At 37.2% G+C, this 23,100-nt stretch overlaps 2 protein-coding genes across 9 annotated transcripts; both read left to right on the forward strand.

Annotated features, from left to right (window-relative positions):
• The first annotated feature begins 502 nt into the window (after positions 1–502).
• On the forward strand, positions 503–4,747 carry cfap300 (cilia and flagella associated protein 300). Of its 2 annotated transcripts, NM_001077345.3 has the most exons (7): positions 503–810; positions 1,803–1,884; positions 2,213–2,285; positions 2,404–2,558; positions 3,850–4,022; positions 4,198–4,264; positions 4,354–4,747. In NM_001077345.3, exons 1-7 carry the CDS (start codon positions 677–679, stop codon positions 4,486–4,488), a joined length of 819 nt encoding a protein of 272 aa, NP_001070813.3. In that variant the 5' UTR covers positions 503–676; the 3' UTR covers positions 4,489–4,747. The 2 variants fall into 2 exon arrangements, with proteins under 2 accessions (NP_001070813.3, XP_087155744.1); XM_087299618.1 differs by lacking the exons at positions 2,213–2,285; positions 2,404–2,558 and having other exon boundaries at positions 670–810; positions 4,354–4,731.
• A 1,149-nt stretch (positions 4,748–5,896) lies between these two features.
• birc2 (baculoviral IAP repeat containing 2) lies at positions 5,897–23,098 on the forward strand. Of its 7 annotated transcripts, XM_087299334.1 has the most exons (10): positions 5,897–6,033; positions 12,237–12,488; positions 18,758–20,301; positions 20,382–20,481; positions 20,559–20,637; positions 21,774–21,822; positions 21,904–22,146; positions 22,224–22,478; positions 22,697–22,738; positions 22,880–23,098. In XM_087299334.1, the coding sequence occupies exons 3-10, from the start codon at positions 19,320–19,322 to the stop codon at positions 23,071–23,073; spliced, it is 1,944 nt and encodes a 647-aa protein (XP_087155460.1). In that variant the 5' UTR covers positions 5,897–6,033; positions 12,237–12,488; positions 18,758–19,319; the 3' UTR covers positions 23,074–23,098. The 7 variants fall into 7 exon arrangements, 6 of the variants coding, with proteins under 6 accessions (XP_087155460.1, XP_087155463.1, XP_087155459.1 ...); XM_087299337.1 differs by lacking the exon at positions 22,697–22,738; XM_087299333.1 differs by lacking the exon at positions 12,237–12,488.
• Positions 23,099–23,100: the final 2 nt, after the last annotated feature.

Raw genomic sequence — 23,100 nt, forward strand, 5'->3', positions numbered from 1 at the left:
AAACAGTTAAAAAGTAGGCTACTATAAAGCACTGCAAGCTGCATAGGTAATCTCAAATGTATAGCCATAAGTGATTTGCACCATACATATAGCATGCTTTGCAGAATTTTTGGTCATGGTGAAAAGGGATTCAATGTCCTTCAGCTCTCCTCAAGAACACATCTGTTAGATATTAGACAGTTCTGTTGAGTATGCAATATGCCCATTATAAAACACTGGATGACCAAAACATATGACTGCTTGCTGTATTGCACAGGTAACGTAAAGAGATAAGCCAGCATGGGTGTTGTTCATATTCATTTCTAATTTCACTTCTTTTTTATAGATATGAAAAAAAGATATGACTCTTTTATGTCTATTTTTTTAATGCAATACGTCTACAAAACTTTTTGAAATGAAATCATAAACACCTACGACTATGAGTAATTCTAAAATTATCACAACGTAAAAGTAACCAAATGAGAGGTGCTATTGCAACTCTATAAATAGTGTTATTGATAGCGTCTAGAAATATGACTTATCAGTATCTGACTCATAAAATCCCAAACGTAATTTTTGTTGGACTTACTGAGAAGTCAAATGTCACTTCACAGGCACAAGCATCGCTCTAAAGCCTAAAACGTTTGCTTGATGGACCTTTTTTCTCCCCCAGACGAGAGACTCTTTTTTAGTTGTCATGGTAACAACAACAATAGGCATCATGGCGGAGGAGAAACTTTCATTTGAACAAACGTTTAACTTTAATCTGCTTTCCACGAAAAGCTTTAATTTTCAGGAAGACCCTAAAACATCGCGACTTCTGATGAAATGGTAAGTGTGTGATGTGTTTGTACGGTTTAACTAAATTCACTCGACAACAGACGTTTAATTGTGTGTCTGTAAACATGTTTGCTAAAAATATAATTTTTGGCGTCCCAGTTCATCTTAATATTTTTAAACTTAGATTAAATATATTATCAGTGCCAAATTTACACTTTATTAATGGGCAGGACATTTAGTAAGATTTATAAAACGACATATGTTCATCCGTTACAAAAGCGAAAACTGTGCAACTTATCTCAGAATGAGCCTTTAGTGACTTAATTAAATAAAACACATTTGCCCTCCCACAAACGATGATTCTAGCCTATTTATAAAAAATATAGTCATATAATATAGTTTTACTTTCACAGTTTACTACTGTACAGAAAAAAGCTTATTTTATTTTATTTTTTTGCTTCAAATAAATACACTTATAAGCATTGTTCACGTAATTAGTCCATGAAATGTGCTTAACATAACACATATGTTGTCCTAAAGTTGGTGTAGGTGTTTTGAGTCATCAAATTTGTAAGGTACTTTCCTGTGTTTTTTTTTTTAAATGTCAATTAGGTTAACTAAAATTTTGTTTGCTATTACAGGTAATTTACTTACCCACATTAGGCCATCCAAGATTCGAGTGTTGCTGTTTTCTTTCTTTAGTAGAGTATTAAAAGAAGATTAAAAAGATTTACAAAATAGGTCAATGGTTATAGGGCATTAAGGATCAAAATCCTATACAGACGAAACAGCATTAATTCCCTTGACTCCTGAAATGAGTTTCAGATTAAATTCATCTTAATGTTCTACTTTTAAAATAAATTCTTTAAATTTAAATGCTGCTGAAGTGTTTTATCAGCATTTGGATATCTTGCAGAAACTGCAATAACACTGAAAAAAGGTTTCTCTTATGAAATGGTCAATGACAAATTCTAAAAGAAGATCTTACCCATCTTTTTGTGATGTTGCATTTTTTGTTAATTATGTTTCCAATTGTCTTTTAGGTCCATGCTGGGTCGAATTACAGCACAAGCCTTCAACTTTGATCAATCTTTCCAGCCTTATAGAAGCAATGACTTTGCCTGGGTAAATAGTTACACAAAAAAAGGATAGTTCACTTAAAAATATACAGTTTCTCACCCTCGATTCCTTGAATGGTTTTTATTGTCTATTATTCGCAAAATATATTTTTAGAAAATGTAAAAAACCTGTAACCATTGACTTCTATAGCAGTAAAAACAAATACTATGAAAGTCAGTGGTTTTTCAGAATTTTTCAAAATATCATCTTTTATGTTCAACACACAAACAGGTAAATGATGGGAATTTGTAATTTTTGGTGAACTATCTCGTTAATTTCGCCATTTAGTGTCACCGCAGCATTGAATAGCACATGTGTACATTATTTCTTTTAGAATTTCTTTCAAGATCCATGCGTGAAGCACAATTTAAATGTCCTTGATCCCACCGGATCATGGACACGGCTGGGTATGTTATTACGTATTTCTGATAAAGTATACTCACAGTGGAATTTATTTTCAATGTTTTATGTTAACTTCTTATACACTTCAATAAAGCCTATTATTGTCTTTTTACCCATTTACAGGAGACATAACACATGTAAATGTTGAAGTTGTCCCATGTACAAAAGTTTCAGTGGATATATTCGATCCAATTTACTCAAATGGAATTTTGCGTCCCTCCGGACACATTGTCAAATGTTACCATGAAATATATCCTGACTTTGATGAGCTACGGATGGTATGAATTATTTTATCTTCAAATATTTTTATAGATGCTATCCAAGGGTATTATTTAAGGAAATGTTTCAAGAGGACCCTAAAACTTGACGGACCTAGCTATTTAGGTATTAGAGAATTACATGTTGATGGTTGTTATAGTCTGCTCCTTTTCTAGGGCTTCAGAGAGAAGGTAACAAAATAAAAACTATGAAATTAAATTTGTAAGATTAAAAAGTAATAATAATAATAATGAACTAATATTTCATAAAGTGCACTGAGAAATCTCCTTTTCCTTTATCCCAGCCTCACAACATCTTTCTCTTAAAAAATATAAGGGAAAAAACAGAGAAATTGAGATAAAGATTTCAGAAAAATGTAGCTTTTATTTATGGCTTAGCAAAGCCAGTCTTTTTAAATATTAAAAGAGTTTAAACAATACTTAAATAGCCAAATCATCCGGAGAGAGTAAGGCCAAAATTCATTCATTTATTCACTTTCTTTTCGGCTTAGTCTTTTTAATAATTTGGGGTCGCCAAAGCAGAATGAACCGCCAACTTATCCAGAACATGTTTTATGCAGCGGATGCCCTTCCAGCTGCAACCCATCACTGGGAAACATCCATACAAACTCACTTACACACATGGTCAGTTTTAACTGCCAATTCACCTGTACCGCATGTCTTTGGACTTGTGTGGGAAACCGGAGCACCCAGAGGAAACCCACACGAACATGTGGAGAACATGCAAACTCCACACAGAAATGCCAACTGACTCAGCCAAGGCTCGAACCAGTGACCTTCTTGCTGTGACGCGAATGTGCTACCCACTGCGCCACCGCATCACCCCGTAAGGCCTAAATAACAAACAAAATTTGTAAATTCCCAATTACAAAATAAAAAGACGTCTTACCACACTCCCTGACTAAAAGCAAAACTGTAGAAAACATGAAAGGGGATAAACCCAAAATAAGTTACTCTTACACATAAAGTTACACGTCTTTCCTGTCAACTCTTCAATGTCACAATTTCACATATTTAGGTAGCTTTTACAGACACAAATTTCTTTATTGGCCATAATTCTAGAAAATGTAACTATGTTTAACTTCATACATGATATTTAATATAAAGACATTTGTCTGAATTTTACATCATTTTTACTTTTATTTTTATTATTAAGTTGCAATTGTGTGGTTTTGCATTTAATGTCTGATCAAACTATTATTTTTACTATTATTATTCAAAGGTTTAAACAAGAGTTCATTTAAACTGAACAAACACTAAACTTAGCTGTTTTTTGGCCTGGTTTTTGCAGCTTTTGCTTGAAGCAGACTCTGAATATCATCATATAATCAGCCCCAGTGATCGTCAGGAGTTTTTGTTCCGGCTGTTCAAACATATGGTATTGGGTGGTGAACTTTGCCAATATGAAGATGTCATCGATCCTTACATTGAGACCGTGAAAATAATGTACAAAGACTTGGTCAGGTGAAAAACTGATGTTGCATTTTTGTAGTTTATAATAATGTGTTTCTAAAATAAATAAAAAACTAAATATTACTCAAATATATAAGCAAACTACTTATAGTGTTATTTAAGTGATATTTTGGTCATGCATGATACCTTATCAGTATTTAATGATTATCTGATTTGTGTCTTCCAGTGTTCAGAAGGATACTGATACAAAAGAGATCAATGTGGTCACAACAGTTTTAAAAGTTTCAGCTTATGTATGTACCTTAATTCTTTTCTTGTGCACGGTTAACTCTAAAGATGCAGTCAGCATTTTTTTCTTCTATTAATGATATCTTTTTTGTAGGATCACAGTGGATTGTGCTACCCATCTGCTACAGAAAACAAGCAGACATTTGCTTACCTCTGTATTGATCCTTGTAAAAGGCATGTGTATGTTTTGTTCCATTCATTTGGTATAGGGGATTTTTCAGGGAATTGAGCGCTCTCAATCTAGATCTATATAAAACACTGACATTAAAATTAGACAGTACGCTTTTTCCACCTACGCGTATCAACCAGGTGAGGAGAACATTTATTAAAAATCAATTGTTCAAATCAAAATTAAAATTTGGTCAGCATCATCATATTGTTTCTAGAATAAGAATATAATTTAGCAAGCTCAGTTTTGTTTTGTTTAATGTGCTTGAAACAATAAAGTGTTCAATTCTTTTCAAGTGGTTAATTTAGTCTCCGTTTTTGTGACCGATGGGTCAAAGATGAAAAAAAGTGGAAGACATTTTGATTGTTCATCTCTGTCTATATATGTCCTGTGTGATTTGACTTGATTTTTGTATAAATTTTTTGTACCATAATTTACAGGAGACACTAAAATGTATTTAACAACAATTTGTAAACCAAAACTTTCAGGCATATTTAGAACAAGAATTATTTGATTTTCTGTTTATTTACTTAAATGAATGTGTGTAAATCTATATTTATTCTGTTTTTTTTTTTATTAATGTCAGTAATATTATTGACTAATGTGAAAATGTTCATCTGATTTATGTACAATGCAGTTTATATTTTATGCAGTAAGATTTTCTGTCTTTTAGTAGATATATTATATGACAAACTTATTTACCAAATAAAGTGAATCTAATTGGATTTGCATTTTAAACATTAAATAAAAGTTTAAAAGATAATATTTTTATTTCATATATTAAGGTTTAGTTATAATACTCCCAAAATAATTCCGCAGAAATTCGCAGATTTATACCAAAATTCTCCGCAGAAATAGCAAAAAACGTCCGCAGATTCCGTCTGGCCCTACTAATTGGTAATCAAAAATGTATTAACTGTATATTATCACTTATTGATGCCTTTTATGAGTCAGAATAAAGGTTTTCATTTTTACATAAATGTCTCACTGACATTTTGTGACATATTTTCCCACACACTTTGAGATTTTAACAAAGGATATTTAAAGGCACGTTACTTGCCTAAGTATGACACACATACAAACTTGACACAGAAATGCTTGTTCAGGTGTGGCGGGTCTAGATCGAATACGGCGCCGGCCGGAATTAAGTGCTATATGCACACAAATATAGCAGCATTTTTTACAGTACTGTGACGATAAGGGTGGGGGTAGGCGTTAAAAATACAATTTATTAGTTAATTTAATAGATAGCATAAATAATACTCGGTACTACAACTACTGTTTTTACGTTACTGTGACGGTTGGGTTTTGGGTAGGGGAAGACGTTAATAAAATACAACAAATGGTAAATATACTAGAAAATATAAATAATTCTCGTTAACCTCCGGCCGCAACCATATCCGATAAATTTTCAATGGAATTTCCTCATCACTACAACTACATTTCCCAGTTTCCCACGAGTCATTGCGGAAGTACGTCACGCTGGAAAGTACCAGATACTCCACATCGTTTAAAGCTTACGAAAATAACGCCTTCTGGTTAGATTAAAGAAACATTGGTGATTCTGCCTTACATTTGAAGGATTTTCTACCTTCATCTTTACCGGTGAGTCAAAAAAAATACTATTCATTTTAGACTTTTTTTCTTAATAGGAGGCACTGTCCATAACATACTGGAGCTTTAGGCAAACAGTAATGTATACCAAACACAACTTAAATAACTTAAATAAGTGTTAAGTGGCAACTTTTACAAATTTTTGTTTGTTGTCACTGGTTATGATCACAGAAGTGGGACAAACAAGACAACTACTAAGACAAGAGGAGGTCGTTTTTCATTTATATTTAATTTAATCATGTACCTTAAACCTTATTTTAGTTCTTTATGTAGGTTAGTTCTTTATGCTGTGGTGTTTCCTTAAAACTGGTAGGTCATTTAAATGAAATAGAAAATACACACTGAAAGTACATTTTATTGTATGGAATTATTTCACAATTTAAAAATTATGTGGTAAAATCTCATCTTTTTTTCTACATACTATTTAATGAAAGCAAGAGCCTTTCAAATTCATAGATTGCTAAATATTTTGGAGGGTATGTGAAAACAGCATTTAAAAATACTATTTTTATTACTAATTTATAAACATAAATGTGTTTTTTAATATATATATTTTTTAAACTAGTAGTAATTCTCATCACACACACACACACACACACACACAGAGAGAGAGAGATCTGGAATACATCACATCCGGTCATACTTGTAAGAATCAGCTCTTTGGTTTAAATCATGTTTAAACTTTGGGGATTCGAATCAAAGATTCGAACATGATTCACATAGAATTATTTAAAGCTTACACTTAACTTTAGTATTTTTCCAGCAAATAGAACGTTTAGTGTAAAGCAATTCTGTATTATATTATTACGTGGCCAACAATAACAATATAAAAACAGTATCTAATTATTTAATGAGCAAGGTAGCAGTATCTGAAGCTGAGGCATTAACTTATAAAGCACACAACACACCAACACGGATCTTAAAACGAAACAAAAGTTTATTGCTACTCTATAACACAAAAGTACTAATCTACGTAAAACAAACAAACGCACATACATACACACACGCACAAACAGTTTGAGGAGAGTTTTGACTGAGTGGATTCAACTTCTAGCCTTTTCTATGTTCTTAGCATTGCAACCTGAGAGAAACCATAAAAGCAGAGAATTTTGCTATTCTTTACTAAAACATAATTCACACCAGTGTCAGCAATGGATAGAAACCTCGTTTGTGCTACTTGGGTTCTGATGGAATTTTGGTTTCCTCAACTGGTCCAAAGGGAAATCCCGGCGAAGCTGATTGGTCAGCGTAGCAACTTCAGTGACGTGATGGAATTCCCTTGTCGGTGAAGAGGGGTTTCTTTAGTCGGTTGCTAGGGATACGGATGTTGGACAAGGCGGCGTTCGAAGTCCTTCCTGGGTTTCTGTAGTTACGATGAGTTTCAGAGTTTGAATGTGTTGACCCGATGGCTTGTTGTTGAAGCGGTTGCACAAGCAGATCGGGGGTCAAGCCGGCAGCAACAGAAGGTTGCGGTCTACTCCGTGATATAACGAGGCTTCCGGCGAGGCGATGTAACGGCCACAGCACGAGAAGAGCGACGTCCGGGCAGCGACGGCGGTGACGACTGGCAAAGATGACCGGCAAAAGACGACGATGAAATTCCTTTGTTCAAAGTTTTATAAGCTTTGGTAGAGGCTGGGTCTACACAATACTTGTCCAATCAGATAAGGTGCGGGGTGGAGTCACACCCCAATTCTGCCCTCTAGGAGGCCGGGTTGACACCTGGTGTGGGTGCTGCTTTGATAGCATAGTGGTTAAAATAAAGTCTTATAACATCGACACTTCATAGTATGGTTTCTTCATATAAACCAATGCATTTGAAATGTTCCTAGCTTTCAATCGATACCAAACATGAAGTATTTCACAAACATTCTGTAGATTTCATTTGTCGCTGAGGGCTATTACTCAGTAGCCCCTTTCACACAGTGATACCGGTAAATATCCGGAAAATTTCCGGAACGACTTTACCTGTATATTCAAAAAAGCGCTGTTCACACAGGCGAGGACGTTACGGAAATTTTCCGGAAAAGAGCATTCACACATCCATTCCAAAATACCGGTAAATTCTGACATCATTCACTACAAATGAGCTTTAAACGGCTGCGCTTGTATTTGTAAACATTTGACTAAATTACAAACTCTTTTGATGATCAATATTGTAAACAACTTTCACTGGATCATATTCGCATGTCGAGATGTTCATAATATGTGTGTGTGCTGACGCTCACAGGCTGTTTCATGGGCACACGCAAAGCTTGAAGGTAAACAAACAACGGCTTATCATAAGCATCTTATCGATGATTATTTGCACAGTTGGCATTAAGAAGAACATATAAACGTTATCTGACTAACTTCTAGCAGCTAAATGTGTCTGGAAAAATATTCAAAGGCTTTTATTCTCACAAACCGCGCGGACGTAAATGCGTCTGACTGTTGTGATTGGCTAAAGCAGAAGTCTTACGTCAGCACGTTCTAGACGTGCACGAGCTTATTCCGGAAATCTTCCTTCTGCGTTCACACAGCGCAGCATTCCGGCAAATTGCCGGTAATGTTACAACTTCTCTTTCCGGAAAATAGCCAGAACGAATTTACCGGTATTTTCAAAAAGGACCTGTTCACACATACAACCTTTCCGGAAAATTGCCGGTAATTTTCCGGAAAGGTCTGTATGTGTGAAAGGGGCTAATAACTATCCATAACAGTTTTGTTAAACACATGGAACATGTACACACAAAAACCTACAGAAACATAAAGCAAACGTACATTACTCAAATAAACTGTTTTACTTAAATGTCCATTAAACTTTGGAAGTGTTTCTGATCGCTTCTGTGTTTGCCTGAGAATGTGTATTCCTTGCAGACGCCAAAGGACACGCAAACCAAAAGGTACTTCTCAAAAAACGGTTTGGTGGGTTTTTGATTGTAGAGCCTCTTATTGTTTTAAGGTGTAAAGTTAATTAACACGCAACTGTGATGTTGACTGGCTAGTCATCCTGTGGATTGCCTTTTGCTGGGTGACTGTGGATTGCTTTGAAAATGAAATCAAAGCTCAGACATGTAGGCACCAACCAATCTTTTAAGAAAAATATAGTCTGTGACTTGTTCGGTTCTGGAACGATCCGTTGACTCCCTACATACTGTCACATATGGTCTAGTCGCAGAAATTCAAATATTTTAACAGATCCGCAGCTCAAATTTTCCACATAGCCTACGAAGATCAGAACTCCATGCAGCTTCTGGTATACTCTTCAATGGAAATGAATGAATTCTGGACTATCACTTGTCGTGTGCAGTGCAAAGGTGGATTTAGAAGATTAATCGGTCTGATTTGTATGAAATTCATTGATTATGAAATTGGTGTAACTGGCGCATGTGCAGCCACTTTTCCAATTAGGAGTATATAAGACTTGTGTCCAAAATCGGCAACTACTATTTGAATTTACTACTCGGCCATTAGAAAAGTACATCCTATACAGTATAAATGTGAGTAGTATGAATGGAACTCACGTGACCTACCTGTGTCAGTTGTGTCACTTTGCTCCCATTAATAAATTCTCAAGCGTGGCATCATGGGGTAATGTAGCGTCCATCAGATGTGCACTTCATAATCTCAATGGAAGTAATCCGGGTACTTCTCACATGTGAATTTGGACATATTACTCAGCTTGCATACTGTTTTTTGCGTACTATATAGTATGGAAGTATGCAATTTCAGACGCAGCCATACTTGCAAGGTAGCTGTCACCAACCCTGATGCGCACCTCTCAAAAAAATGTAACCACACGTCCCAACGACCCAAGCTTTGTGATTGGTTGGCTTGGTAGCATTGATGAGTGTGGGTGGAACCAAGAGACGCGGGAGAGGAGTGAGCCTGTTGGTGCTAGTGTTTCAACAAGTGTGAAGTCCTGTTGAGGAGCTCCAAATGGATACTTTTGTTTTTTGATTATTTCATGAATAAAGTTGTAACATGTCCACCGGGGGCAGGGCAGCACTTGCCTTACAGCAAGAAGGATGCTGGTTTGAGCCTCGGCTGGGTCAGTTGGCATTTCTGTGTGGAGTTTGCATGTTCTCCCCATGTTGGCGTTGGTTTCCTCAGGGTATTTCCGGTATAATGAAGAAATAACCCTCCGGTATAACCCATGAAGAAATTTGATAAAGAGGAACATGAACTCAGTCTCATTTCAGGTGCTGCATCCTCCGAAGGATGCAGACTTCAAAGGTGAATCCTTCGAAGTCCACACAGGTCGAACCAAGCATTTTGAAATGAGACGATCTAGCCTACAGAGGACAGATCTCGTCACCTGACAACCGTAATGCTGTGATATTTGCGCGTAAATTGCCGCGTGAACATTTGAGTTTACTCGCTTCATTCGCGTGTCAAACCCCCCTTCATTCGCGAGTCAAATCCGCTTCATTCGTGCGAATTATTCATTTCATTTCGTCAAATTAACTTCAGAACAGAAGCGGATTCGCGTGAAGGGCAGGGCTTCTGTCTACCCGGTGACTCTAGTTTTGCTGCTAAATAGCTAACATGGATTTTAATGAGAAAATAACTGTGTTTATGTGCTTTATGAAGGCTGAAAAACAGCGTTGAGATCCCTTCAGAGGTGCTTCTAGCTTCATGAGCTCATAAACTTCTCCAGAAACTTAACCTGGATTATGGAGGATGATGGGCTTCTGACTGAGCCAGGCCCAGTTTGATGCACTATTGTCGATGTCAGCTGGAGAATTTTCCCCTGGACACCAAAAACAGGCTCAACGTCACAATCACGCCCTCACAAGAGCAAACTCCTGATTGGTTAATGCTGCGCGAATGTGTGCTTAAGTTCAGATTTTTTTTTACATTTGAGCGATTCGCGCGATATGCTCAATTTCGTGCCGTGCCATTCGCTCCGCGCAATTCGCGTCATTCGCGCGTATCGTGCCGCAGGATGTCTATTCGCGTGTTTGCATTTACCTAACATGTAAATCTCTCGCGCTTGATGCGCCTTCCGCATCTGGTGTGAACACAGCATTACAGCTCCTGTAATAAGCGGTAATAAAAAAATTCATGACTTTTTCAAAGTGATTTTAAAACTTTATTTTAAGCAATCTAAAGGCAAAGCAAGGTTTATAAAAGCTGGAAATACATTTCCTTTGATCCATACATGTACACATAAACATGTAAACTGTCTATAAAATCACTCTTTCATAAGACATGTCAAACTCCCTTTCTGTTTTTTTAAACATCTGTTTACATATCCACGTGAAATAAACCTAATTCATACATTTAAACCAGAGTTTTCTTTTAAAAACGTCCTGCCATTATTAGCGCACAATGAATCTTGGGACATTCTAGGCCGCAAAGGATCCACCGGTTCTGTCCTTCATTACCTGGGAAACAAAGGACGCATTTGGAGGCTACGTTTGTAGAAGGCTTTGATTTTTTTTTAAAATGAAGACGCAGCGCACTTCGAATGCATCCTTCGGAGCTATAGAAACTTCACTGCCTGCTAGCGTTTTGGAAGTGTTATTGTCAGAGCAACACAAACCGAACACAGAAGTATAAATGCACTGCTACGTGCAGGGCTTGCAGTGTGTGTTATGGCTATCAATTGATGTAGAAATAAAAATTAGCCTTGAGAGGTGAAGAAAGAGACGTCTCAGCGGTGTAAAAGCCAATTCAGAAAGCACAGACAAACAACAACAAACACAGTTGGATTTAATTTAGAATGCTGTGAAAAAACAGTGACAAACAATGTCACACAATAATTACAGCAGTTAATTAATTAGTTGGGTGAAAACAATCTGTGACTAAAAGCAACCGATGATGACAGAAGTAAGAAACTGACCCAACAGTTTGCCTGTACGGTGCAGTGGCAATGCTACATAAAGTTAAGGACTACTCCCCTTTGACTAAAGGCTGATCCACCCAGACAAAAATATGGAAAAGCAGACAAATTCTTCATCGATAGTAAAGAGTATAAGGTGGATTATGAATGTAATATGATGTTCAAGATTAACAGCTCACTTTAGTCATCGTGGGTTTTTTCCACCTCCACTGCTCAAAAATGGAAAAGTACAATTTTTGCTCCACTTTGTGCTGAGAGCTTTTTTTCCTTCTTTCCTTATTTGACTCCATTTTGCAGCAGCTCTGAAGATGATAATAAAGCAGTGCTCAACAGCTGACTATTCTGATTTTCTTCTTCCTCTCAGAGGTGCATAAGGAGGTCACACAGGCATGGAAGGCACCTTTTACTCCCCGAACCTCAAGCTCCTCTTCCCCACCGTCCTCGAGGATAGGCAGCCATCCCGGAGTAGCAGGACTACTGTCCACAGAGCATCTCCACCTGAGGACTTTGCCCAGGAGTTCTCAGTAATACAGAAGCAGTCTAGGAGGTGGAACTCATCAACCAGGCCTGAAAAGTACTGCTAAGCCACACATTGGCAGGTTGCTCCCCATTAAAGGTGTCCAATTTTGGTGTCTACACATGCATTGTCATCGGCCCACTTGCCATTTGGAGCTCGCCTCATGAAAGTGCTGTCACTCCGGCTTGCTGCCCCACCACTGTGTCAGTGATCACTTCACTGGATCAACCTTTATGTGCTCTGTCAACTTGGTTAGTGCTGCTTAGCACATCTCACTGGCCTACACTGACAATTACAACTCTGATTTGCAGTGTATATTGCCAGACGAGTTTTCAATTTTAAGGGTGTGTATTTTTACTGTGCTAATTAAAGCTGGCCCTGTCTTGCAAGAGGAGATTGCTATTCCTCCGGCGAAGAAAGCAATTGAGCCAGTCCCATATTCTAGTAATTGAGGCGTTGGATGGTTACAAATTTGGTGGTGCTTACACTCTGCTTGGTATACATTGCCCTAAATGCATAACACTGGGCTGTCAAACTCAGTTGCTGGACTCAACTTAGCCCTGGCTTCAACATACCAGTAGGTTTCAAACAAGCTTAAAGGACGCCACTTCATCAGGTGTGTTTAAAATAGCGTTAAAGCTGTGCAGGGCTGTGGCCACACTCATATAATCCTGCAGTTGAAGACCAGTTGCTCTCTGAAGCTAAACAGGGCTGAGCCTGGTCAGTTCCTGTATGGGAGACCAGGTGGGAACTAGGTTGTTGTTGAAAGTGGTGTTAGTGAGGTCAGCATGGGGTGCTCACTCTGTGCTCTGTGTGGGTCCTAATGTCTCAGTATAGTAATGGGGACACTGACACTATGGTGTCAGTAAGCACCGTCTTTCGGATGAGACGTTAAACGAAGGTGCTAATTCTCTGTGGTCATTAAATATGCCATGAGGCTACTTGTAAATTCCTGGCTGAATTCCATCCCTCAGCCCTTAACATTCATTCATTCATTCATTCATCAGCGTAGTCCCTTTATTAATCTGGGGTCGCCACAGCAGAATAAATCGTCAACTTATCCAGCATATTTTTTTATGCAGCTGATGCCCTTCCAGCTGCAACCCATTACTGGGAAACATTTACACACATACACTACAGACAAATTAGCCTACCCAATTCACCTATACCACACGTCTTTGGACTTGTGGGGGAAACCGGAGCACCCAGAGGAAACCCACGCGAAACCAGGGAGAACATGCAAACTCCTCACAGAAACGGCAACTGACCCGGCGACCTTCTTGCTGTGAGGCGAACGTGCTACCCACTGTGCCAGCATGCAGCCCGGCCCTTACCATCATGGCCTCTCAATCATCCCCATTCACTGAACTGGCTCCATCATTGTCTGTCCTTTTCGCCTGCAGCTGGTGTGTGGTTAGCGCACTGATGCCATTGTCCTCTGGCTGCCGTTGCATCATTCAGGTGGATGCTGTACACTGGTGGTGGTGTGAAATGATTTTAAAGTGCTTTGGGTGCAAATTAATACACAATAAATGCATTATATGAATGCACATTACTTGCTTGTAATTACAGATTCACCAATTTCACAGGCTTTTTATTGGCCCGTTGTTATACAAATCGGAGTGATTGGTCTTCTAAGCCAGGAGTTTTCAACCTTTTTCACTGCGGGGCCCACTTCTTTCTCTGATCAATTCCGATCAAGATCCACATGTCTGACATTTTCTCTAAAATCTTTGTATGAAAAGCTTGTTTAAACCTTTATTTATTAACAAATATTATATTATGGTATATTATATTATAATAACAAATATATATTATACATTTGTTGTGCCTTCTTTTATTTTCTATTATCAGCATTTTATGAAATATAATTTTTAAACATGCACAGATTCAAAGAGAATCACAGGTCAACAGGGAGATTGCAAAAGACCAGCTTCTGCTTGAAACTGGACTGACTGAATATCTACTATTAAATATCTACCATTTAAAAATATACAGCCAAATGTAAAATAAAATCCACTAAACGTTGTAATGGGTCGATCTGATGGCAGCTGGATATTATTGGAAGTTGGCAGACAGGAGTGAACAGCTCCACCTGCGCGTGTCCTAAGCTCATACGCAAGTTTATTTTACATTCTATGACAAACACCATTAGGCCTTGCTTGGTGCTCGTCCTTTATAAAACATTTACAGGACATTAATTTGGACAATTATGCGGATATAATTAATAGTTTACACAAAAATACACAAAGAGACACTTTCACTTCATGCATAATATTATTTTGTGAATGAACAGACTTATGTGTGCTAGTTGCAGAAGCGATTCATGAGGCTGTTTGGCGCCGAGTTTGAAGTAATCAATCAGAGAACAGGAGTAAGTGCATTACCTTGATCATTTTAATATAGCATATTAATAATGAAATCCAAAAATTATAGTATAATATTGAGAGTTAATTTTAATCTTGCGGCCCAACTGCAGGATCACTGAGGCCCACTGGTGGGCCGTGGCCCACTGGTTGAGAATCCCTGTTCTAAGCAAATGCCCTAATAACTAATTTGTCACAAGCAGAAAAACAAAGTTTGAGTTGATTGTAGCCTAATTACAAGCTTTCTTATTTAATCTCAGTGCATCATACTTTGAGTGCCACATTCAAAAACGTGTAGGTATCCATATTTTAAAAGATGTCAGTGTATTTCTACTATAAATTAGGGCTGAATGATAAATTGCGTGTGATTGTCATGCACGTTATTCTATAAAGCCAGCTCTTTAATCAGCTGTGATGCCCCAGCACCTGTGTTCAGCTAGAGTTTACTGTACAAAACCATAGTCCTCTGCCAAACTACTGCATGTGATATTATCTTGGGCTAGTCAAATAGCAAATAATCATTCTGCGTTATAGTTTGCATAGCTTTTCGGTGAACTACGGCCTTTTAAAGTAAATGTTGCACATGATAAACCTAAAAGCATGTGCAAATACCACATACATTACCATTATACCACTTTTTCAGTCATGTTTGTAAAATGTGCTTTGTGAAATGATATGGCTTCTTCTGCTGTGTTCACACTAGACGCGTAACGAGTGAATAAATTGCGTTATTCACACGTAAATAGATGCATGAACATTTTGAGTTTACTCACTTCATTCGCGTGTCAAATTCACTTTACAATATAAGCGGATTCGTGTCATGGGCAGAGCTTTTGTCTGCCCTGTGACTCTAGCTTTGATGCTAAATGGCTAACATAGATTTTATTGAGAGAATAGCTGTGTGTGTGCAAACAGCGTCGATTTGTTTGGTGCCGTGTCTGAGTCCACTGGATCCATTCTGAGGTACACCCAGCTCTTACAAGGGTTTTCCATTTCAGTCATTATTTCATTATTAACATCTGTGCAGTTTAGATACTTAAATTATGTAATTAAAAACAATTAGTTAAAACGCTTATTACTTTATTCAGGTATCCACATACACAAAGAAAACATAATAGACTGTCTAATTGCAGGATTAAGTGTAATAAACTAAGGCTGTGAAATCGCCTAATACTCAGTAGGTACTGTATTTGAATTTAAACATACTACTCAGCCGTTAGAAAATTACGTTCTATACAGTATGAAGCATTATGAGCATTATGAATGGAATTTGAATGTGCTACATCCACCATTTTGTCTTGGTGACGTGACCTACCTGCCTCAGTTGCATCACTTCACTCCCATTTATGAATTCTATGGTGGGGCATCATAGGATAGTGCAGCGTGCTTGGAATACACACTTCAGAATCTCGCTGGAAGTAGTAGGTCATCTGGGTACTTCTCGCATACTGATTTTCAAATTCTGTGAATTTGTACATTCTACTGGGCTCGCATACTGATTTTAGCGTACTATATAGAATGGAAGTTTGTGGTTTCGGACGCAGCCTAATTTAGAATCTTAATGTTGTCATACTTAATGTCGTTTTGTTATAAAATATAAAAAATAAACTATAATGTGTTACATTAAAATAAATTACTATAGTTAATGATATAAAATGAATACAGTAAAAAATGATAAACTATCTTTTACTAAACTGTATCAAATGTTATATATATGTGTGTGTGTGTGTGTATGTATGTATGTATCTGTATGTATATATATATATATATATATATATGTGTGTGTGTGTGTGTTTGTGTGTATTTAAATTAATTATTAAAAGTTAATTTGTCTGTATTGCTATATTTGTTGCTACCATAATTACCACAAATTACCATATACCATGTGGTTCAAAAACTATATATTACTTTCTATAAATTACTATGGTATTTAATGTGGAAAAACATGAATAAAAAAAGTTAACACTATTGTCTATTGTGTACACTATTTATTAAAAATATAACTTTTATATAAAAATATATTGATGACGAGGTCCGAGAGATGACGTTAATAACATTAATATCTGTCGTAACCATATATGGTTCGCCCATGCAGTGAGTACTTGGGGGGACATTTCCGGGGCTTTGTTTCGTTCTCACCCGCAAAAAAACAAAAACAAAACAAAAAAAAAAACACAGGCAAACCTAAGATTTAATCTTTTTGGGGTATTTCCCCCTTTAGAAAATAAAATAAAATAGAAATAAATTAATTTCCCCCATTATAATCAGATTTTAACCTTGTAAACCGAATCTCTTAAGAGAGAAAAAAGTCACTTCCTCTGTATTCAAATCATTAATCAAGTTCTCTGTTGTGGTTTTTTCCTCTATAAATTGTATCTCGTACATAAATTCCAGTTTATTGCCATGAACATTTCTATCAGTAATTTATCTCTTGTTGTTTTAGTTGAAATCGAGCTATGGACAGTTGCATTGGTCTACTTCACCCACAATAAAATACAATAAATATATATGTTTACATTTAAAAACAAGCTAATAAAAGAATGGCATATGACATCATTTCCGTTTCACCAGCCGTACTGGATCGAACAGAAGAAAGGACATTTTGTGCTGTTGAACAAAATGCGTTTTTATTCTTAGCGTAGGTGAGTCGATCGTTTTGTAACCATTCTGCTGTCAGATGGCACTGTTTAATGGCAGTTGCGGGATTGTAGGTCTTGCTATTTGACATCTAACTTTAACGTTAAACAGAAGAACTCGCTGTCTGATGCAACACCCAAAGTCCTCGGTAGAAAATGGCAGTGCTTACTGTCTGTTGACCGCAAATAGGGGATTTTACCAGTGGTTCCGACTCATTGGCCAAACTCGTGGTCTGCATGCAGACGGAATGACTCATATCGAGCAGTTTCTTATTCGACATGTAGAATTATGTAAATAGACAGAACATACCAGAACAAGAGTTGGAAACTTAAGCTTGTCATTTGAATAATCGTCATCATCATTTAGCGGAAATGCGTTACGTTGTTGTTTTTTTGCATTATCCATAAAATATTGATGTAAATAACTTTGGTCTACTTCGGTTGTAACAAGGTGCTATAAATAAAGGTTGAAGTATAAACAGGTCAATGTTTTAAATGTTGTCTGGCTTCCGGGATTGAAATTGCATAGGTAAACCTAAGTTACGTGTTAAATAATTCGTTGAAGGAATGAGGAAGTGAGACTTAAAACACGGAAAAATAATCAAAACTTTTAAGAGTTGAAAGGGTAACAGCAATATATATATAGTTATAAGAGTTATAAGAGTTGAGAGGGTAACACCAATATATATATATATATATATATATATATATATATATATATATATATATATATATATATATATATATATATATATGTATGTATGTACACATATGCCATTATCAGTCATAATTAAACAAAATTGTATGTATGTGTATATATATATATATATATATATATATATATATATATATATATATATATATATATGCATACATACAATTTTGTTTAATTATGACTGATAATGGGATATGTGTACATTAAATAATTTTTGTCATTGTAATTATGTAGAGTGATACTAAAAGTTAACCTGAATGATTTGAAGAATAAATCACAGCCTTGTCGAAATTCAAGTTGATAATTATTATGAAAATATTCTAGTGTTTATTGTAAATTGTTTATCAAACCCCATCATTTAAAAAAGATATATACCTTTTGTAATTTTTAATCTCTCCCTTGCAGCAAACCACTAATCTAATCTAAATACACTTACTTCAAGTGAGTTCTGTCCTTGTAAAAATATATTTTACAACAGGGAAAATGGTTGCGAAATCCTATTCATAAAAGTATTTATTATACTAAGTATTTTCAGTAATAATTCACCGCATCTTGTTGACTGAAGTTTAACTATTACCTTTCATCTTTAACTCAAACAGGACATCAGTTAAGGTCTGTGTATTTAACAAAAAATCTCTTTGTTTTTTCCAGATTCCTGCATCATAGGAGAAGGAAGCACATACATCCCACGTCAGCATTCTGTTTGTTCAAGATTTAATAAATTTTTTTAATAAGGTCATGTATTCTACCATGGACGACTAGACCCCATTCAGGGGATGTCCAGCAGAGAGAAAGATTTGAATGGATACACCCTGTGGTCACATTTTAGTGTTTGTATGTTAGATTTCTTACTAATATGTTACACTTCAAAGAAGGCACTTCTTCACTTTTAAAAATGTGTTTTGGTTTGTGTAATAGTGGTGTATTTCTCATTGATAAAGGTTGAGCTTCCAGAGTCTCTAGAATGATCATCTAAACGTTAAGTTGTGCATCACATTATGTTCATGCAGTTTTAGTTCAGGGCACATGTCACCGGTTCTGTGATGAAACCCAGTTGAGTAACCCACTGTTTTGTAATCCAGGCGTGTTGTAAGGACATAAAGAGGAGTCTTTTTTTTTTTTTTATAAATGTTTTCAAAGGTTGTGTAATCTAGTTTGTCTTACTCGCATAGTTCATCATTAACATCTACATGCGTGCGCACACACACAGGGTATGACAATCAAGCCTTTCTCTCTGCTGGCTATCCCCTTCCCCATTTCTCTTTCTCAAATGGAAATATTACAAAACAGTGCTTTCTTAAGAGGTTTGTGTCGTACCAGTGGTCCTGCGGATTTACAGTATGATAACTCCTCTGAACTCTTTCGAATTTCAACATATGCCAAGTTCCCCACCACCGCAGCGGTGACTGAAAGAAGTCTTGCACGAGCTGGCTTTTATTACACTGGACTGGGTGATCGTGTCCAGTGTTTCCGCTGCAATGTGACTGCTGACAACTGGCAGTCTGGTGACTGTCCCGCAGAGCGCCACAAACAGCTATCCCCCAACTGCAGCTTCATCCAGAGCTTACCTGCCACCGCAAACCTCCTGTCCTCCTCTCACTCTGCTTTTTCCCCACTTCGCAATGTAGCTGTCCTGCAGCTGTCCGCCCCTGCGACTGCAGCCCCGTCAACCACTGCCCCGTCAACTTCTGGACAAACAGAGGAGCAAGTGGGTTACCTGAACATGGGATTCACCAACCTGGCTCCCTCCAGTCCCATTTCATCTCGTGGAGTGGAGGATATGTCCCACCAGCGACCGCCTGCTTGTCACAATCCTGGTATGCGTCGGGAACAGGAACGCCTTGACACTTTTCAGAATTGGACCCTTGCTACAGTTACACCAGCCGAGCTTGCCAAAGCTGGTTTGTACTACCTTGGCCAGGGTGACAGGGTGGCGTGCTTCAGTTGTGGTGGCCAGCTTGGCAGTTGGGAACCAGGAGATCGAGCGGTATCTGAGCATCAGAGACATTACCCCAACTGCCGATTCGTACGAGGTGATCGTGCTGATAACATCCCTTTATCTGGTGGCGGACTTTCAAATGTTTCCAACTCGGCCATGCAACAGTGTGAAGAAAGGCTACTCACATTTGTAAACTGGCCTTCCAGAATACCTGTTCGACCAGATCAGTTGGCTAAAGCTGGTTTTTACTATGTTGGTAAGGGTCTCGGACACATCATGTTACTCTGAAGTCTAAAGTTTGTTAATGCTCATGAGTATTTAATTCTGTTTTGGTAGGTCGTAATGATGACGTGAAGTGTTTTTGTTGTGATGGTGGACTCAGATGTTGGGAGTCTGGTGATGATCCATGGGTCGAACATGCCAAGTGGTTTCCAAGGTAATTAAGTGAGGTTTTGAGTCATTTGATCATTTTATTTGATGACATTGTGTGAACATGCATTTATTTTTTACTAGATGTGAATACCTGTTGCAAGAAAAGGGCCAAGAGTTTGTTCACCAGATTCAAGCAAGATTTCCAAGACTGTTTGAACAGGTATGTTAAAAATAGGGATGCACTGATAAGCATGATACTGATTGACAGAAGCCGGTAACTTTGTAGATTTAGAGGCTGATATATTAGCTGAAAAATATATATTTTTCTTTATGACTGCAAAAACTAAAGACAGTTAATAGCACTGATTTTAACTTAAGAAAAGTTTGAACTGATCTCTGAACTTTTGTTCTATGGCCAACTTGTGTAAAATCTACTGCCTGACAAAATAAAAATCAACCGAGTCGCTAAACATTACCCAAAGCCAAAATACTAGTAAATAATAAAACAGTTGGATGCAGCAAAATTCTGACAGTATAATAACCTTGGATAAAAATATTATGGCTTCACATTATTATGATTACTGCTCTAAAATATATTCTTTTTAAATGTCTGGGTAAAAAACTAAAACTTTCCCCATTGAACACAATACATTTCATTTTGAGAAACTTTTACAATATTTTGGAACAGGAGCTTTTGATGTAGAGCATCATTTTTGGCTGGAGATGCTGTTGCCCTAAAAAAAACTAAATAAAATAGTTAAAAAAAGAGAAGAGAGAGAGACAGAATAATGAGGATGTTTCTAGATTGTCAAATCAAATTGAATGAAACCCTTTGTTTTATTGTTAAAAGCGATCTAAAAATGAAATGCTTCAATTAAATGGCGTAAATCAATCTGATTTCGCTTAAATGTACTGTTACCCTGCAGTGCAGAAACTTTGGTGAGCAAATCAAGACAAAGGCAGATTCTGCTTGACTAGAATGTAATGTAGTTTTGTATATTTACCTTCGGCCCAGGGATCATAATGATGTTTGATTTTTGACCTTTGATACGAAAAGGTTTGGGCACCCCTGACATAAAGGAACAATATAACAAAGTTTTGCCGGTTTTAAAACCTTGACTTTTCCAAACCGCGGTAAACCTTGAAAGCAGTTATTGTCCCATGCCTAGAGGTGGTTCAGCCTTTGGATATAATACAGAATTTATCAGCTTAAAGATATTAGCCTTATTTTGGTATTAGACAGCTAATGACAACATATGGCCACTGATCCATTGTGTGTCCCCAATTAAAAACATTGTTATCAGTTGTTTTAAAAACACTGTGATCGACATCTCACTACTTTTACCTATCTTACAGCTCTTAACAAATGGAGACAGCAACTCTAGAGAATTTGTTGATCCACCTGGTAAGTCGTTTTCCACTGAGTCAATCTACATATCTAAAAGAATCTGTTCATCCCAATTAAATATGTTAACTTACTATTTAGTTGTACACCTGGGTCCTGGAGAAGACCGTTCAGAAGATGCTGTGATGATGAACAATCCGGTGGTGAAGTCTGCTTTAGAGATGGGATTTGAACGTGGCCTGGTGAAGCAGACTGTGCAGAGCAAAATCCTTACAAGTGGAGAGAATTACAAAACTGTTCAGGAACTGGTGTCTGATTTGCTAAGCGCAGAAGATGAGAAGAGAGAGGAGGAGAGAGAGCTGCTTGCTGAAGAAATGGCTTCAGGTATTCTTCCAAATAAATACCCCAGCACTTAACTCAAACGTTTAACTTGAATAAATCTAACTTGCGTTTCTTTACAGATGGTTTTACTTTCCTTAAGAAACATCATGCTGCTTTGAGTCAGCGGCTAAAAAGTGTGCAGAGCTTGATGGATCATCTTCTAGAGGAGAATGTCATCTCACAGAAGGAATATGACAGTATTCGCAACTGCACTTCAGTCAAGCAGCAAACAGGCCAGCTTATTGATTTAGTGCTTTCAAAAGGAAACGCAGCAGCTGAGGTTTTCCGCAACTGGATCAAGAAGAACGATGTGTACCTGCTGAGAGAACTGATGGGTATGTTATATGTGAGAGAAAATGTCTGTACATTTTCAGTGTTACATGTTGTTAGTCTGTGTCAGTGTTAAGTTACAAGGCCAGTAGCTAGGAAGACTTGAATCACTTAAAACAAGGTGATGCCTTTTATGAACGCCCTGAAATCAGCAGGGAGAACTCCACAACAAACCTAAATCACAACATATAATTTTTACTTTTTGTTCTTACTGCAATTTCAGCCCAGACAAATGAAGCTGCATCACCGAGTCAAGATCTTTCAGGTATATTCAACTCGAGAAAAGGTTTTCTTTTGATTTTGCCCCTTTTTTATCTCTAGCCATCACACTAAGGGAATCAGTTAGATCCCACTCTGGAGGCGAGAGTTTGTATCAAGTGACCGATGGTGTTCATTGTGTTCACAGATTTGCCTATGGAGGAACAGTTGAGAAGACTTCAAGAGGAGCGCACATGCAAAGTGTGCATGGACAAGGAGGTCAACATTGTCTTCATCCCTTGTGGTCACCTAGTGGTATGCAAAGAGTGTGCACCTTCTCTGCGCAAGTGCCCCATATGTAGAGGAATGGTCAAAGGCACTGTCCGTACTTTCCTCTCTTAAAATAATTAAAGAAATTCTGAGAAAATG

The sequence above is a fragment of the Danio rerio genome, chromosome 21 (assembly GCF_052040795.2).
Source record: "Danio rerio strain M-AB ecotype USA chromosome 21, GRCz13ab, whole genome shotgun sequence".
Taxonomy (NCBI): Eukaryota; Metazoa; Chordata; class Actinopteri; order Cypriniformes; family Danionidae; genus Danio; species Danio rerio.